The following is a 16774-nucleotide window of genomic DNA, read 5'->3' on the forward strand; positions in this document are numbered from 1 at the left end:
CCCCTCTTCCCTCCTCCCACCCCCATTTCCTCCTAGAAGAAGGTAAGGCTTCCTATGGCAGCAGAGCCTGTACACTGAGCAGAGGCAGGTCCAAACCCTCCCCCTGCCTCAAAGCTGTACGAGGCGCCTCGTCATAGGTAGTGCAGCCTTGATTTCTTAAACGAATCATTTAGACAGACCTGATTTTGTTTTGGAGTTAAAGGTGTGTGTCTGCACCTGTCTGTATTTCTTAGGCTAGAGACTGTATCTTCTTCAAATGTCCATGAGATGTATATTAACCAAAAAGCAAATCTTGCTGTCTTTATCTGTATTTTGGTATTTTCATCACACACATATGCATTTGATAATATCCATCCCATCACCCACCCCTGCCCGTCTGCCCCTCTTCCTCCCCTTCTACTTTCCTGCCTTTTTTTCTTTTCTGGTAATCCAGTGAATTTGCAGGGCTGCTTACAGAGTGCGGGTGAGGGGCTGTTTACAGGACTGTGGACTCCTCACCAGTGGACTCTGGAACTCAAAAAGGTCCCTGTCTCTGCCTCTACCTTTTAAAGAAAAAATGGGGCCAGGTGGTGGTGGCACACGCCTTTAATCCCAGCACTCGGGAGGCAGAGCCAGGTGAATCTCTGAGTTCGACACCAGCCTGGGCTACCAAGTGAGTTCCAGGACAGGCTCCAATGTAACACAGAGAAACCCTGTCTCGAAAAACCAAAAAAAAGAAAAAAGAAAAAAATTGATGCCACCTGAAGGCCTGTCTCTAGGATACAGCCCTGGAAGAGTCCAGGAGCTGGGGGGGCAGGGGGGGAGGGAGAGGGGAGGAGTCACGGGGCTGGTGGAGAGCCATGGGGCTGAGGGTTATTGAGGAAGCTGGTGGCAGGCGTGAGCTGCTAAAAGGCAACACCTTTAGGAAACCTTGCAAGGGCGGGTGGAGGAGGAATAGAATTCTACCTGTCTCCGACCCCGGCATCCCAGGGTTGACCCCAATAAGACACACTTGGGGAAAGAGTCTGGGAGATGGAGCGGCAATGGGGACACTAGATAAGCAGCCTGGGCGCAGACAGGCTCTGCTGTGACTTTCCTTGTGACCTTGTGCACCCTAGAGCCTCAGCTTCCCCGGTAACTCCAGCTCCTGCCAGGCTGTGGTGGGAGCTCCGCCCAGGCCTGTCATGCCCTCTGCATCCACAGGGTGGCACGTCCGTCCGTTCTTCCTTCCGCCTTTTGTTTTGGGGAAGAGCCAAACCATCTCTGGGTGAGAAACTGAGCAGTAGCCTGAGAAGCCTCTAACTGCGCAGGCTGTAATGACCGCTCTACCGAGTCAAGTGATGCTCACTTGTGGCAAACAGGATAACGGGGCTTTGATGGATTTAAACTGAGCAAGACTGGGCTGCCATGGGGCCCTGCACATGGAGGTGGGGGACTCTCCCCCACCCCCACCTCCTCCAGTGGCCCAGACAGGGTTTCTCTGTGTAGCCCTGGCAGTCCTGGAACTCGCTCTGTAGACCAGGCTGGCCTCGAACTCACAGAGATCCACCTGCCTCTGCCTCCCGAGTGCTGGGATTAAAGGCAGACTTTCTAATAATCCTTGGCTCCAGCTTTTTTCTGTTCAAGGCCCTGCAAGGCCAGGAGTGATCACCCACACCTGCCATCTTATCATTTGGGAAGTGGAGGCAGGAAGATCAGGAGTTCAAGGTCATAGTAAGTCTGAGGCCAGCCTGGGGTCCATGACTCCCAGCATCACTGAAGGGCTGGTGTTTAACTCAGTGGTAGAGTGTCTACCTAACAAGGAGAATGGGAGGTCTTGGGTTCCCTTACCTGGTTTCCTGTCTTCTCTGCCTGGAGTTCTCTGGGTTCAGAATGGGGATCAATGAAAGACCTGGATGTGTACCCCAATATGTACAACAGCTATCTGACCCAGGGTGGGCAAGTGGTGGTGGTCTTGCCTGCCACATCTCTGTGGACTCAGTTCTGCCCAGGACAAGACAGACACCAGCCATAGGCCAGTCTTACCCACCATCTGCTGTTCCCCTCCAATCACCACCCCTAGGCTGGCATTCCTTCCAACTCACAGTATCTCAAACCACAGCTGTCTGTGGTGAGCCAGCCTGGAGCCCAAGACTGACTGAGCCCAGGCCTGCAGGGGGGAGGCAGTGGGAGGGGGTGTCTGCAGGGGGGAGGCAGGGGGAGGGGGTGTCTGCAGGGGGGAGGCAGCGGGAGGGGGTGTCTGCAGGGGGAGGCAGCGGGAGGGGGTGCCCTTTTCAGCAGCCAGCATTTCCCCCACTCCAGGAATACTCCACTCCCCACTGTGGTTCTCTGAGATGAAATTCTCAGGCCACAGCATCCCCACTTAGCCTGCCTGGGGAAAGTTTCCTAAGACTTGTGTGTCTTGTCTGACACTCCTGACAACTGCTTCCTGCCCTGGAGGAGGAGGAACTCCCTCCCTCCTCTCCTGACCCTCCCTTTGGCCTGGCTGCCTTGGGGAAGGTGTGGGAAAAATTGGGGGCTTAATTAATCAGTCCCTTACTTGGCACAAGCCACTGGGAATCTGGAAAATCTCCCCACACCGTGGCCTGCAGGCCAGGCTTGACTAAGGGGCCTTCTGAGGTGGCGTTCTCTGGTATTCTCCCAGCCTAGCTGCACACGGCACACCCCAGTTAGCCTGGTTAGCTTCATCTCTAACCCCTACCCTCCCACCCTTGACCCTGTGACCAGGGGAAGCTCCCCGTGAGGCCCTTCAGAGCCCTACTTCAGAAAGCATTTTACCCCATCAATTCACTACCCCAGGTGTGAGGACCTCATTCCTAGCTGGATTAGGAGTCTTGTGGCCCATGCCAGCCACCGCCACCAGCAGGTAGGAAGCCTGAGACAAACCCCGCCAGGGCTTAGTCTCATTTCCCAGACAGCTGCAGCCAGGTACGCTTGCTTCCCTGGCTCCGGCCACAGAACCCACAGAACGGTATTTTAAGAAAGCGCAGCTGCCGCAGACCCACCAGGCTGGACATTCAGCCGACAGGGGCCTGGGCTGGGTCACGGCTCAGTGTCCAATGCATGCCCAGCACGTGTGAAGCCCTACCGTCCACCCCAGTACCTCGAGAGCAATGAGGATGGGGATCTGAGGTTGATCCTGGAATCCTGGTAAAGGTGGAGCCTGACCCCCACCTCCACATGCATGCATGCATGCATTCTTTGGCCTGCACCCCTCCCCACATGCTGTCTCCCCACGCAGACACACAGTAATAAGGGCTCTGTCGGGAGGTCCTAAGCCAAGGGAAGAGTAGATGACCCCCAACAAGGCAGGTGACAGGTGGAGGTGAGTCACCTGTAGGCTTCAGTCCCCACCCACGTGAGGTCACATCCATAACCCACGGCTGGTCCTCTGTCCTGAGGAGACAGATCCTTCAAATCTGACTGCTCTGGGTTCAAATCTAGCCCCATGCTTACCTGCCACATCTATGCACCTTCCCTGCTTAATGAGCCAGCCTAGTGGAGACAGCTCTGACCACAGCGGCCCCTAGATCCACCGGGAGGGTACGAAGACTACAGAGAGAGATTGGTCACCCCCATTGGGTGTCTTCCCCATTGTCCTGACAAACCCCTCATCCTGATGATAGCTCAGAGGAAGACACTATGTCCCCTGGGAGCCCAGGGGAATGGTTCAGTCTCTGGACTTCATATAATGTCCTAGGACTTGACGGAAATGGCCAGATGGAACTGTGCCTCAGTTTCTCTCATCTGTAAATTGGACTCAAGATGGCACGGGGGCCAGAGACTCGATTCCGTGTGTGGTAACTTCAGTGTTGCCCCTCCCTCTGGCAGGCCTTGAGAATGAGTGGCTGGCCCCTGGAAGGAACAAGCCAGGCTGTGGGTGGGAGTTTGGGTGGGAGGCTAGAGCCTGGGCCCAGGATGTCCTCGGCAGGAAGCCAGTGCTGGCAGTGACTCAGAGTCCAGGCATCTAGAGCTGGGGCCTCTCCAGGGCTCTGGGTCACACTCCCTGGCCCCCCTGGAGTCAGTCCCTGGTAAGCCTCCAGCAAAGGGGTGAGCCGTGTGTAGATCCTCCTGTACCAGGGGGTTAGGGGTTCAAGAGCAGCCACTTGCCCTTCCAGTGCAAAGCAAGGGAGTTCCTTCCCACGGGGGCCAGGGCCAACCTCCTCTGTGGCTGCTGCTGTCCTCTCTCTCTCTTTTAAAAAGACTTAGGCACCTTATAAGAGTTTTCCTTGCACGTATGTCTGCACTGTGCACCTACTGCCTGAGGAAGTCAGAAGACATCCAATTCCCTGACTGGAGTTACAGTTGTGCGCTGCCCTGTAGGTGGAGAGAATTGAACCCAGGTCCTCTGGGAGAGCAGCCAGTGCCCTTAACTGCTGAGGTGGAGGCAAGTATGGACCCCAGGGGTTTGAGCTCAGGCCATCAGACCTGGTGGCAAGCACCTTTACCTAAGAACCATCTCCCGAGCTTGGCTATTTGGCAGTCTGGAGCCCCATGGCTCCTTTCTCCCCTCGGCACCAGGACCTGCAGGTCAGCACGTGCAAGCAGAGGAGGAAGCCCGGGCTGGGCGAGTTCCCTCTCCGTCGCCTGCCTCACACTGGCACGGAGAGATGAGTCCCCAGTGGCGACTCAGCCAGCAAAGCAGGACTGTCAGTCCGCAGACCTGGGGAGCCTTCCCTGGACACAGCCAAGGCCACTTCCTGTTGTCCGGGTGCTACTGAGATCCCGTGAGTGGAGGTGAGTGATGGCGCTGAGGTGCGATAGTGTCCCCAAACCCTAAAACATCACCCCGATGCCACTAGGCGAGGGGTGGGTGGCGACCTGGCTCTGTGTGTGCTTCAGGACGCGAGCACAAGCCTAGAATCTCAAGTGATGGGCTTGGGTCTGGATCGGGACCTCCTAAAAATAAGGGGAGGGTGGCCGAGGCGGCTGCTAGCGGAGTGCGTAAGCGGAGGACTTGACGTGAAACCCGCACACTCGGGTGCAGTGGCCAGTGTGGCAGCCGCACAGAAACTCAGTCCCGGGGAGGTAGAGAATCCTCGGGAGTTCAAACCCTGCCTCAAAGGTGGGAGGGGCTCAGAAAGGGAGAAAAGGCTCAGCTGTTGAGACATGGGCTCCTCTCCCAGAGGACCCAGGTTCGATTCCCAGGACACATGGCCGCTCACAGCCACTTATAACTCCCGTTTCAGGGGACCTCATGCTTTCTTCTGACTCCACCCAAGCACTTGGCTAACACACATACATGCAGGCAAAACATTCATTCGGTAAAAACAATGATTTTTAAAAATGTTGTTTTAAAAGAAGTTCCAGGCCAGCCTGGGATCCACGAGACACTGTCTCAAAACAAGTAGATAAATACATGAAGTCATTACATATAGATTTTTATATTTAGAGTGATCCCCCTCGGGCCCCGTCAACCCCGATTCTGTGCAAGCATGAGGTCAAGGCTCTGGCTACCACTCGGTGTCCACCAGGCTCCAGAGGTAGTCGCTGACAAACTTCTGTGAGAGCTGCGCGCTGTTCAGGTGGATAGGCAGGGCCACCGTGGGGCCGTGGTGGACTGAGAGTACAATGAAAGGAAAGATGGGGTCCTCCCAGGTCCAGGGGAGCAGTCTGTTCACTGTTGTGAGATGGCTCTCCCTTAGTCCAGGCTGACCCTGAACTTGTGGCAATTCCTCCTGTCTGTTTCTCAAGTGCTGGGATTACAGGTGTGTGACTCTACACCAGACTAATTTCTTTTTATGCTTGTTTCTGGGTGTGTGTGTGTGAAACACGCCACAGTGCGCATGCTGAGGTCAGAGGACAGCTCTTAGTTGGTGTCCTCCCATCAGTGGGTCACAGGGATTGAATTCAGGTCATCAGACTTGGTGGCAGGTGTCCCTACTCCCTGATGCATCCTGTCAGCTCCCTAACTTTTTTCTTTTTTGAGACAGGGTTTCTCTATTTAGCTCTGGCTGTCCCGGAACTCTCTATAGACCAGGCTGGCCTTGAACCAGGTGGCCAGCGAGCCACCTGGCTCTGCCTCCAGAGTGCTGGGATTAAAGGCGTGCGCCACCACTGCCTGGTTTTCCCTAATTTCCTTTTAATTAAGAATGGTACTTTTGCTGGGTGTGACGGCATACACATACAATCCCCACACTTGAGAGGTAGAATTGGAAGGTTTACCACAGACTTGCAGCCAATCTGGAGTAGATAGTAAATTCCAGGTCATCCCACTATTGGGGGCGGAACCTATATGCTAAGCAAGCATTCTATTACATCTATATCTTCTGTATAACGCACCCCCTCATCTTTTAAAAGCTAAAACTATTCTCTCAATGATTTTTAAAAATATTTTATGCATATTGATGTTTTGCCTGCATTTAGATCTATATGTCCTCTGAACTGGAGTTACAGTTGTGAGCTGCCATGTGGGTGCTGGGAATTGAACCAGGATCCTCTAGAAGAGCATCCAGTGCTCTTAACCACTGAGCCATCTTTCCAGCCCCAAAGCTAAATACTATCTTAGTGCACGGATAAACTGCAATTTCTTCACCCATTTACCTGTTGAGACACAGGTTGCTTGTACATTTGTATGTGGAGAATAATGCCCTATGAACGTTTAACTGTCTCTTCAAGAGTTCGTTTTCAACTCTGGAGCCTATTACCAGAAATGCCTGTGTTCACGGGTGTTGTTGTTTGAGACAGGGTTTCTCTGTGTAGCCCTGGCTGTCCTGGAGCTCCAGCTAGATCGGGCTGCCCCTGCCCCCCGAGGGCGCCCCATGCCCGCTGACTTTCTAACACATAAGGATACACCAGTTTTCCCCGCTGCTACTTCATCCCTGCCCTCAGTGATTTCTCAAAGGATACTGCCTTTGATCGTGCCTGGCTCACATTCGTAATCCCATTCTATTTTACTAATTCGGTGGTAGAGCTGAGCCACATACCTAGGCAGAAGGAGGGAGAGAGACAGTTAGCACAGCACTGATTCCGACCAGCACACGGGGCGGAGCTCCAGGCCCAGCCTGCAGAACCTACACTGCTGAAGGGATGGTGATGGTGGTGTCCTCATCCACTTCTCTCTCCTGCTGCTGGAGGTCCGCCTCCATCTCCCGGAGCTCCCGGAGCTCTGTGGTGAGCTGAGTGCAGGTCAGTTAAGGTCCAGGCTCGGGGGAACCAAGGACAATCACCTTGCCACACACCAAGCCAGAGTGCACGGTGCTCAAGCATTTCCTTCCTACTTTTGTCCTTCAGGAATAGAGCGAGAGCTGACCCATGTGAGGCGGACTCCACCAGCCTCACGGGGTTCTAGGCAGAAGCTCCAGCACGGAGCTTCACCCTAACCCAATCCCAGCGCACTCTGAGGGAGGAGGGGGGCTGTGGGCAGTTAAGGATATCAGAGCCTGGCCTGCAGACAGGCATCCTCCTTGCTGGCCTTCTGCAGCTCCACTTCCAGCTGCTGGAGCTCGGTGCCTCCCAGGCGAGTGCATTCCTTCAATTCGAGAAGGCTATGGGCCACTTCCTCCTCCACAGCCAGGGTCTCTGCAAGGAGAGAGAAGCAGGCGCCCTTGGGTGTCCTTTGCACAGGAGGGCTCCGAAGAGCTGTGGGCCACTGCCAGTCAGACTGCCCCCCAGCAGCTGTGGAGCACCTCCCAGAGGTGCCCCTGTGTTTGCCAAAACATGTTCAGTTCTGAGAATGGCAGTGTCCACCTGTAATCAATCCATTACTCAGGAGGCAGAGGCAGGAGGATGCAGAGGTCTACATTGGCTTGGGTTAAACATAGAGACTGTGCCAAAACAAACACAAACATAAGAAACAGCCCAGTGGGATGCCAACAAGCCTGTGCCAACTGAGTCCTATCCCAGGACCCCCTTGGCAGAGGGACAGAGGTGACGTCCCCAAGTTGTCCACTATGCCCATTCTGTGGTGCTGGAGATGGAAGGCGGGCCTTCCTGTGTTAGGCAAGCGCTTTATCCACTTTTTATCTTTTGCTTGAAGGGTGGTCTCACGTAGTCCAGGCTGCCTCTATCCCAAATACTTGGAGTGTTGGTGTGCAGCTCCCTCAATGTCTTGTTAATAATGCCACCCTCCTTTTCTGTGGGTGTTGAGTGATGGGTCAAGGGTCTCACTATGACATCCCAGTTGGCCACAAACTCCTGGGCTCAAGGAATTCTGTCTTATCCAAGTTGCTCTACAGAAGCAGGTCACAGTGTCTGTCCATCAGACTACTTGATTTTAACTAGTTTGTGGTATTGGGTTTAAATCTGGGGCCACACACATGCTAGGCAATCACTCTACTATCTAGCTACATTATGAAACAAACTTTTTTGGGGAGGGGCCTGGATGGGACTGATATAGGCTTTCTTTGTAAGCCAATACTGGCCAGGAACTACTTAACTGAAGTTGGCTTTGAATTCTCAGCAAACCTCCTGCTCCGGTCTCTCAAATGCTAAGATTGAAATAAAATACCGTGGTTTGTCTGTGGAGGCCAGAGGGAACCTGTAGCAGTCAGGTCTCCTCCATGCGTTTCCTCCGGAACAAATGAACTGGCGGGCTTGGCAGCAAGCATCTTTACCGGAGCCATCTTGGTGGCCCTCAGTTTACTTCATCAGCACTGCTTGCCCCCAAGGCCTCAGGCAGTCAATCTCTGAGCTAAACTCCTAGCGCTTTCTGGTTTGGTTTTGGTTTTTTGATATCTGAGCCTGGCTTTGAACAGGATCTTAAATTCCTGACTCTCCTGGTTGCGTCTTGATCGCTGGTTTGACAAGCCTCAACTCTCAAGCCTGTTTAGTGCAGCTCCGGGAATGGAACCCAGGGCTTCATGCATTCCAGGCAAGTCCTCTGCCAACTGAGCCACAGGGTGACTCCTCTCCCTTGCTTTGGTTTTCAAAGGCTTACTTTATTTTTAATTTTTATTTTTTTATTTTTTTATTTTTTTTGGTTTTTCGAGACAGGGTTTCTCTGTGTAGCTTTGCGCCTTTTCTGGAGCTCACTTGGTAGCCCAGGCTGGCCTCGAACTCACAGAGATCCGCCTGCCTCTGCCTCCCGAGTGCTGGGATTAAAGGCGTGCGCCACCAACGCCCGGCTTATTTTTAATTTTTATTACCTGATTATTTCTTAACTACATGTATGTGTGCCTGACTCCCACGGAGGCCAGAAGGGGCCGATCTCCCTGGAAATGGAGTTCTAAGTGGTGGTGACCTGCCTGACGTGGCCACCGGGAACTGAACACAGATTCTCTGGAAGAACAGTGCGCTTATCTGCTGCGTCTCCAGCCCCACCGAAAGCTCAAGCCTCCGGTGCAGACATGGCCCGCCCACCCCTTCTCTGCCCACCCTCTTTCCACCCCTCACTCGAGTACTCTTTATAAATGGGTGACATATGTAAGTGTCCTGGATACACTGTGGGTTCCCCTCTCGCACCTCCAGTTGGGACCTGTGTGCAGCCCTGCATGGCCTGAAACTAGAGACCAGACCTTCACCGGCCGCTCACATCATGTCTTTTTTTCCCTTAGACCCTTCCCAGGTCCCTGCTCCCTCAACTCTTTCAGGTTTTCCTACCACCTAGGCGGAAGGAACTCCCGCTCCTGCTCCTGTTACCACTCCCAATGACAGGATGGATTTACTTCCCCAGGAAGATGCCAGCCTCCCAAGGGGCTTGTCTCCTGAAGCCACTGGGCCCAGCTCACAGCAGCTACAACCTAGTGGGAAGGTGTGGACATCTGAAAAGGTCCCCAGCCTTCAACAGCGGAGGTCACTGAGAGATGGGAGGTAGCCCCCAGCTGTGACCACAGCATTGGAGAGCTGACAGGCAGGGCTGTGTGAGTTTCAGCCATCCTCAGCTACGGAGTTCTAAACCAGCCTGAGCTGCATTTCAGACCGAGTCTTGGAAAGCTCACAGGGGCCAGGCCCTGCCATCGCCTCTACGTACTTCTAAGACCCTAGGTGACATCCACTGCCATGAAACCCGTTTCCCAAGTGGAGAAACTGGGGCTCAGGGGTGACGGCTCTCCCTAGGAAGACCCTTGAGTGGAGAGCAGGGGGTGGGGTGGGGGGAGGGACCATCATGACTTCCGGGGCAGCCTGAGCTACAGAGAAAGATCAAGTCACGCAGAGTTCATGCAGAGTCCGGCACTGTGACCTCTCACATCTCTAAGCCTCTGGGCGATGGCTATTGTCAGGTGGGGAAACTGAGGCCCAGGGTGCCAGCTCCCCCCGAGGCCCCGGGGCTGGAGCGCAGGGCCCCGCCCTCACCCCGAAGCCGCTGGTCGGCGCCGTCCTGCGTCTCCAGCAGCCGCTCCACCATCTGCTCGTAGCGCCCGAGCAGCCGCCGCTGCTGCGCCTCGGCGCGGTTGGCCCCCAGCAGGCTCAGCAGCCAGTAGCTCACCTCCTCCATGTCACGGAAGGCCGCCATGACTGCCCGCGCCGGGCCCGAACCCGCGCAAATTCGTCTCTCCGTGGCCCCGCCCCCCTCCCCGAGCGGCGAGGTCTCATTGGGTAGTTCCTACGCCCGTCTTCTGCAGGACCCAATCAGTGAGGGGAGAGAGCGTGTCGGAATGAGCGGCCATGTTGCGGAGAGCTAGGCGAAATTTCTTCTGTCACTCACGTGCGATGACCAATCATCGTAGGGAGGCGGGCGTGTCGGGCGGGGCCAGGCCGAGCTTGGCCCGGTGCGCATGCGTCAATCCTTTCGCTGCCCGCCGGGGAGGGGTCTCTCCGGACAAAGCCTGTTGCGCATGCTCAGACTTGAAAGTTGCGGGACCCTGGAGCTGCTTGCGCCTGCTGGTTCAGGCAGGACTCCAGGGGCGACGGAGGATACCTCACTATGTTTGCTTGAGTGTTTTTTTTTTACAGTGTACTTTAGAAATATATTAACTGTACATAAAACTGGGATTTATTATTTTGGGTGGAAGTGGAGAGTTGAGACTGTGTAGCCCTGGCTGTCCTAAAACCATGTAGACCAGGCTGGCCTCAAACTCACAGAGATCTGCCTGCCTCTGCCTCCTGAGTGCTGGAATTACAGGCGTGCGCCACCAGAATTGTGCACGTTTCTGTATTTTGTTTTGCCTTTCGAGACAAGTTTCTCTGTGTGGCCCTGGCTGTCCTGAAACTCATTCTGTAGCCCAGGCTAGCCTCAAATTCACAGAGATCCGTCTGCCTCTGCCTCCTGAGTGCTGGGATTAAAGGAGTGCCACACCACTGCCTGGTGTTTCTGTGTTTTTTTAGATTTAATCTTTATTTTATGTGTAAACGTTTTGCCTATGTATGTATGTGTACCACATACATGCCTGGTGTCAGCAGAGGTCAAAAAAGGGGCATCTTCTTTCTTGTAACTAAATAAATATGGATGTTTTCTAGCTATCATGTGGGTGCTGAGAACTGAGCCCTGGTCATCTTCAAGAACAGCCATGCTCCTTACCACTGATACATTTCTCTAGCTCCTGCTTCTGTGTTTTTCAAATGTTTAAGTAGGGGCCTGGTGTGGTAGTGCAAGCTTTTAATCCCAGCACTCAGGAGGCAAAGGCAGGAGGATCTCTGTGAGTTTGAGGCCAGCCTGGTCTACAGAGTGAGATCCAAGACAGCCAGGATTGTATAAAGAGACCTTGCCTCAAAACCCCAAAAAGTAGGCCGGGCGGTGGTGACGCACACCTTTAATCCCAGCACTCAGGAGGCAGAGGCAGGCGGATCTCTGTGAGTTCGAGGCCAGCCTGGGCTACAGAGTGAGTTCCAGGAAAGGCGCAAAGCTACACAGAGAAACCCTGTCTCGAAAAACCAAAAAAAAAAAAAAATGTCTTAGTAGGCGTCTAGCATGTAATCCCAGCACTCCGTGGTGGGAGGGAGGATTGGGGTGAATTCCAGGCCAGCCTAGGCAACAGGCTGCTGCGGCCCTGTCTCAACAGAGCAGTGAACCCTGACCGAACGTTGGGCATGGTGGTTCCTACCCGTCACCTCAGGACTCCAGAAGCTAAGGAAGAGGGATTATCATGCATGGGAGTCCAGCCCCCCGATTCAGGAGTGCGTTCCAGAACCGTCTGAAGTACAGAGTGAACCCTGTTTCATTAGATACACATACCAAAGACACACGCACTGATTCTCGTGAATTGTTCTCTGACCGGCATACACATGCTGTGGCACACACCCATGCATCCCACACTAATAGGAAAGAGAATTAAAAAAAAATTTTTTTTTTCTTTGAAGCAATCAAGGAAACCAAAACAAGAAAAATTTAAAAGTGTCTGTTGGGGAGCTGAGCCCTCACGGTAGAAACTGCCCCGGCTTCACCTGGCAGCCGGCTTCACCTGGCAGCCACAGGACTCTGCCAGGCCAACCCACCGTGCTGGGCCTGAACTCTGCATTGCGTAACAGTGCAGGTTTGAAAGACAGGGAGCTCAGACCTTGGGTCAGCGGGAGAATGCTTGCCTAGCTCGCAGGTGGCCGAGTTAAGGCACTGGGGGGGGGGGGGGGGGGACCCAGGGTTCGGTTTCTAGCAGAGCAACGTGTGCCAGTGACCTTGGCTGGTTCCTACCAGTTCTTTCCAAACCCTGAGGCTAAAGATAGCCCGCTCTTATCAGCGGGGGTGGGGGTCAGGAGATAAGTCCTGGGATTGAGCAAGAGGACCCAGCAGACATAAATCCCCAGGCCAAAAGTGCCACCCACCTCATCTAAGAGCAAAGGGTGTGCCACCTCACAGCCGTGGCCAGAGGTCCTGTCCAAAAAGAGGCCCACACCTCAAAAGATCTAGAAAGTAACGTGCTGGTGAGAACAGGAGGCCTTGCACCCCTGAGGTTGCAAAAATGTCAAGAGTCAGAGCTGGAGAGACTGCAGGTTCCTAACACAACAGAAGTACAGGGCTGAGGATGTGGAGAACAGCAGAGTGCTGGCCTAGCACTCAGGGTGCTGGGCTCAGTCCCCAGTACTTCCTAAAACCAGGTGCAGTGCTGCTTAGAATCCCAGCCCTCAGCTGTGAAGTAGAGGGCATCAGAGAGCCTGAAAACAAATCAAAACAGGGCTGGGGCATGGGGAAGTCCGTAGAGAGCCTGCCTGGCATGCAGGAAGCTCTGGGTTCTAGTCCTAGTCCTGCATAATTTGGAAATGGTGGTGCGGACAGGTCTCAATCCCTGCACTTGGGAGGTAGAGGCAGGAGGATCAGGAGTTCAAAGTCATCCTTGGCTACACAGTGAGATCAGTGTTAGCCTGGGCTATACAAGACCCAGTCTCGGGGGCTGGAGAGATGCCTCAGAGGTTAAGAGCACTGGCTATTTTTCCAGAGAATCCGGGTTCAATTCCCAGCACCCACATGGCAGCTCACAACTGTCTGTAACTCCAGTTCCAGGGGAGTTGACACGCTCACACAGACATGCAGGCACAGCACCAATGTACATGAAATAAAAATAAAAATTATTAAAAAAAAAAAAAAAGACCCAGTCTCAAAACAAAACAAACAGTAACAACAAACCAACCAGAATAAACGGCCAGGCAAGGTGGCACACCTTTATTTAATCTCAGCCAGGACGAACAAGCAGGCAGATCTCTGTCAGTTCAAGGCCAGACAGGTCTTCGTTGGGAGTTCCAGGCCAGGCAGGGCTACACAGTGAGACCCTGTCTCAAACAACCAAAACCAAAACTAATCCAATGAAAAGCAACAAACCGAACCCACAAGGCTGGAGATGGCTCAGTGGTTAAGAGCACTTGCTGCTCCATTGTGTGGCCTGGAGTTCGAATCCCAGCACCCGTGTTGGGTGGGTCACAGGCACTTGTAATTCTAGCTCCAAGGATCTCATGTGCTTGTTCTTCTGGCCTCCGCGGAGACCTGCATACGCAGAGAAACACAGACCCATGCACACACATAGAAAAAGAACATCTTAAAAAGACCACTACAATGCCGGGCGTTGGTGGCGCACGCCTTTAATCCCAGCACTCGGGAGGCGGAGGCAGGCGGATCTCTGTGAGTTCGAGGCCAGCCTGGGCTACCAAGTGAGCTCCAGGAAAGGCGCAAAGCTACACAGAGAAACCCTGTCTTGAAAAACCAAAAAAAAAAAAAAAAAAAAAAAAAAGACCACTACAGCTGAACAAGGACAAAGGAGATGGATGGCCCAGTGGATAGTGTTTGTTGTGCAAACAGAAGGACCTGAGTTCAAGTCTCCAGCACCACATTAAATCCAGGCAGAGCACACACCTTCAGTCCCAGCACTTGGGAGGCAGAGGCAGGAAGATCTCCGAGTTTAAAGCCAGCCTGGTCTACGGAGTGAGCTCTAGGCCAGCCAGGACTACAGAGAGAGACTATCTCAAAGCAAACAAACAAACAAACAAACAAACAAACAAGCAAAGAAGTAAATAGCATTCAGCCAAGAAGCATGGATCTGCACCCCAAGTGAGTGCCTGAGAGTGGGGCAGGCAGCTGTTTGCTCAGCCAGGAAGAGTGAGCTTCCGGCTCAGTAGGAGACCATGTCTCAAAATACAGGGCAAGGAGTGTTGACACCTGTGCACACACCTGCACACACACACACACACACTACTAACCGCATTGGAGGTCCCCAGATGCCTTAGCTTTGTGTCTGGGACTGGGGGTTGGGGCTAGTGTTCCATCGGGGCAGAGTTTCGGTTTTGCAAGTTAAATAGTTTTGGAGATGGTTTCACAACACAGTGAGTGAGCTAAATGCCACCGAGCTGGGCTCTTCGAGATGGTGAAGGTGATGATCTGGGGCGCAGGGCAGAGCCCATGTCTACCTTGTATAAGGCCCCATGTGCTGCTCTCAGCACCAAAAGAAAAAAGCGAAATAGCCAATTTAATGATACGTAAATTTTACCCAAATATATATTATATATGGATTTTTTTCCATTTCATAAAAATTTTGCAGACTGGAGAGATGGCTCAGTGGTGAAGAGCACTTATTTGTTCTTGCAGAAGACCTGAGCATCCGCCAGAGTTGACATCTCACATTCGTAACTCCTGTTCTAGGGGATCTCACACCCTCTTTTGGCCTTCAAGGTGCACAGACACACACAAAGATTCATGCACATAAAATAAAAATAAACCTTTAAAAAGTTTATGTGCATGGGTGTTCTGCCTGTCTGTATGTCTGCCAATTCCCTGCATGCCTGGTGCCCAGGAAGTCCAAAGGAGGCATCAGGGTAGCTGGAGTTACAGAGTTACAGACAGTTGTGAGCTGCTATATGGGGCTGAGAACTGAACCGGGGTGCTCCGGAAGAGCAGCCAGGGCTCTTCTTAACCACTGAGCCATCTCCACAGCTCCCTAAAAAAAATTTTTTTTTTTGTTCTTTTTTAAAGGACTTGGAGCTGGCAAGACGGCTCAGTGGGAAAAGACACTCAGCACCAAGGCCAGTGACCTGAGTTCAATTCCCAGGACTCACTGATGGGAGGGAAGGGACATACCGACCCTGAAAGTTGTCCCCTGACCTCCACACCACATGGTGACACAGAGCCACAGCCACACAAAACAAACAGTTATAGCAGGGCTGGGATGTGGCTCAGCTGGTGGAGAGCCTGCCCACCACACTTGAAAACCTGGGTTCCGTCCTCAGCACTACACAAACCGGATGTGGATGAGGTGCAGAAGGCTCAGTGGTTAAGAGCTCTGGTTGCTCTCGAAGAGGACCCAGGGTCAGTTCCTAGCTCACAACGGTCTGTAACCACAGTTCCAGGGGGACCTGAAGCTCTCTTCTGACCTCCGTTAGGCACCAGGCACACGTGTGGTAACATTCACACGAAAAATAAAATAAATCAATATAAAAAGATTTAACAAACTGTGGTGGCGCAGGCCTGTAATCCCAGCACTCAGGAGGCAGAGGCAGGAGGATCTCTGCATTCAAGGCCAGCCTGGGCTACAGAGCGAGTTCCAGGACAGCCAGGGCTACACAGAGAAACCCTGTCTGGACCCATGCCCACCTCCACCCCCACCAAAAAATCATCCAGAACCAGGAATTCTGACATGGTGGGGCAGGTCTGTAATTCCCACACTTGGGGATGAGGCAGGAGGATCAGCAGTCCTGGGCCAATCTAGATTATAGGAGACCCTGTCTAAAGTAACAAAAATAAATAAAGAATGGGGCTGGAGAGAAGGCTCAGTGTTTAAGAAGATCGTGTAGCACACTGCTCTTAGGAGGGCCTGAGTTCCATTTCCAGAATTTGGTGGCTCTGGGGGAAGCTCTTGCTCTTTGGAGAGCTGTGGGCTGGAGGGGCTCCCTGCCTGCGGCCTGACTGGTCCACTTGTGCACACAATTGCAGCACCAAGGTGTCAGTTATAACGGGGAACGGCTAAAGTCTGAGACTGGGGCTCAGTGAGCAGAGTGCTTGACCAGCATGCTGGAAGCCTTGGGTTCATCCTCAGAGGGAACAAAACATGGTGTTGCAGTGCATGCCCGTCATCCCAGCACTGGGAGCTGGAAGCAGGAGAATCAGAAGTTCAAGGTCATCCTTGGCTATATAGTGAGCTTGGGGCCAGAGTGGGTTGCATGAGACAAAACACCATTACCATTACCACTACCACCACCACCATCAACAAAAACCTGTGTGGAGACAAGTTTTTAATCTTCGGATATTTTCACATAAATAATATCTTGGGAATAATACTAACACACAACTTATTTATGCTGCTATTGTTTTGATCTGTTTTTTGAGACAGGGTCTCATATAAGCCAGGCTGGCCTGAACCTCAGTAGGTAGCCAAGGATGGTCTTGAATTTCAAATATTCCTGTCTCTCTTTCTCCGGTGTTGGGATGACAGGTGTACATATGTGTGTGCACGGGTGTGCACATGTGCACGAATAGGCTAGAGGACAACCTCAGGAGTCAGCA

The 16774-nt window shown here is 53.0% G+C and overlaps 1 protein-coding gene across 2 annotated transcripts; it reads right to left on the reverse strand.

Moving 5' to 3' along the window:
• Positions 1–5344: 5344 nt before the first annotated feature.
• Positions 5345–10412, reverse strand: Spc24 (SPC24 component of NDC80 kinetochore complex). Of its 2 annotated transcripts, XM_006982334.4 has the most exons (5): positions 10213–10410; positions 7356–7500; positions 6997–7101; positions 6829–6905; positions 5345–5539 (listed from the first exon to the last, which is right to left on the reverse strand). In XM_006982334.4, the coding sequence occupies exons 1-5, from the start codon at positions 10370–10372 to the stop codon at positions 5433–5435; spliced, it is 594 nt and encodes a 197-aa protein (XP_006982396.1). In that variant the 5' UTR covers positions 10373–10410; the 3' UTR covers positions 5345–5432. The 2 variants fall into 2 exon arrangements, with proteins under 2 accessions (XP_006982396.1, XP_042136452.1); XM_042280518.2 differs by lacking the exon at positions 6829–6905 and having other exon boundaries at positions 10213–10412.
• Positions 10413–16774: the final 6362 nt, after the last annotated feature.

This window comes from Peromyscus maniculatus, chromosome 7, assembly GCF_049852395.1.
Source record: "Peromyscus maniculatus bairdii isolate BWxNUB_F1_BW_parent chromosome 7, HU_Pman_BW_mat_3.1, whole genome shotgun sequence".
NCBI lineage: Eukaryota > Metazoa > Chordata > Mammalia > Rodentia > Cricetidae > Peromyscus > Peromyscus maniculatus.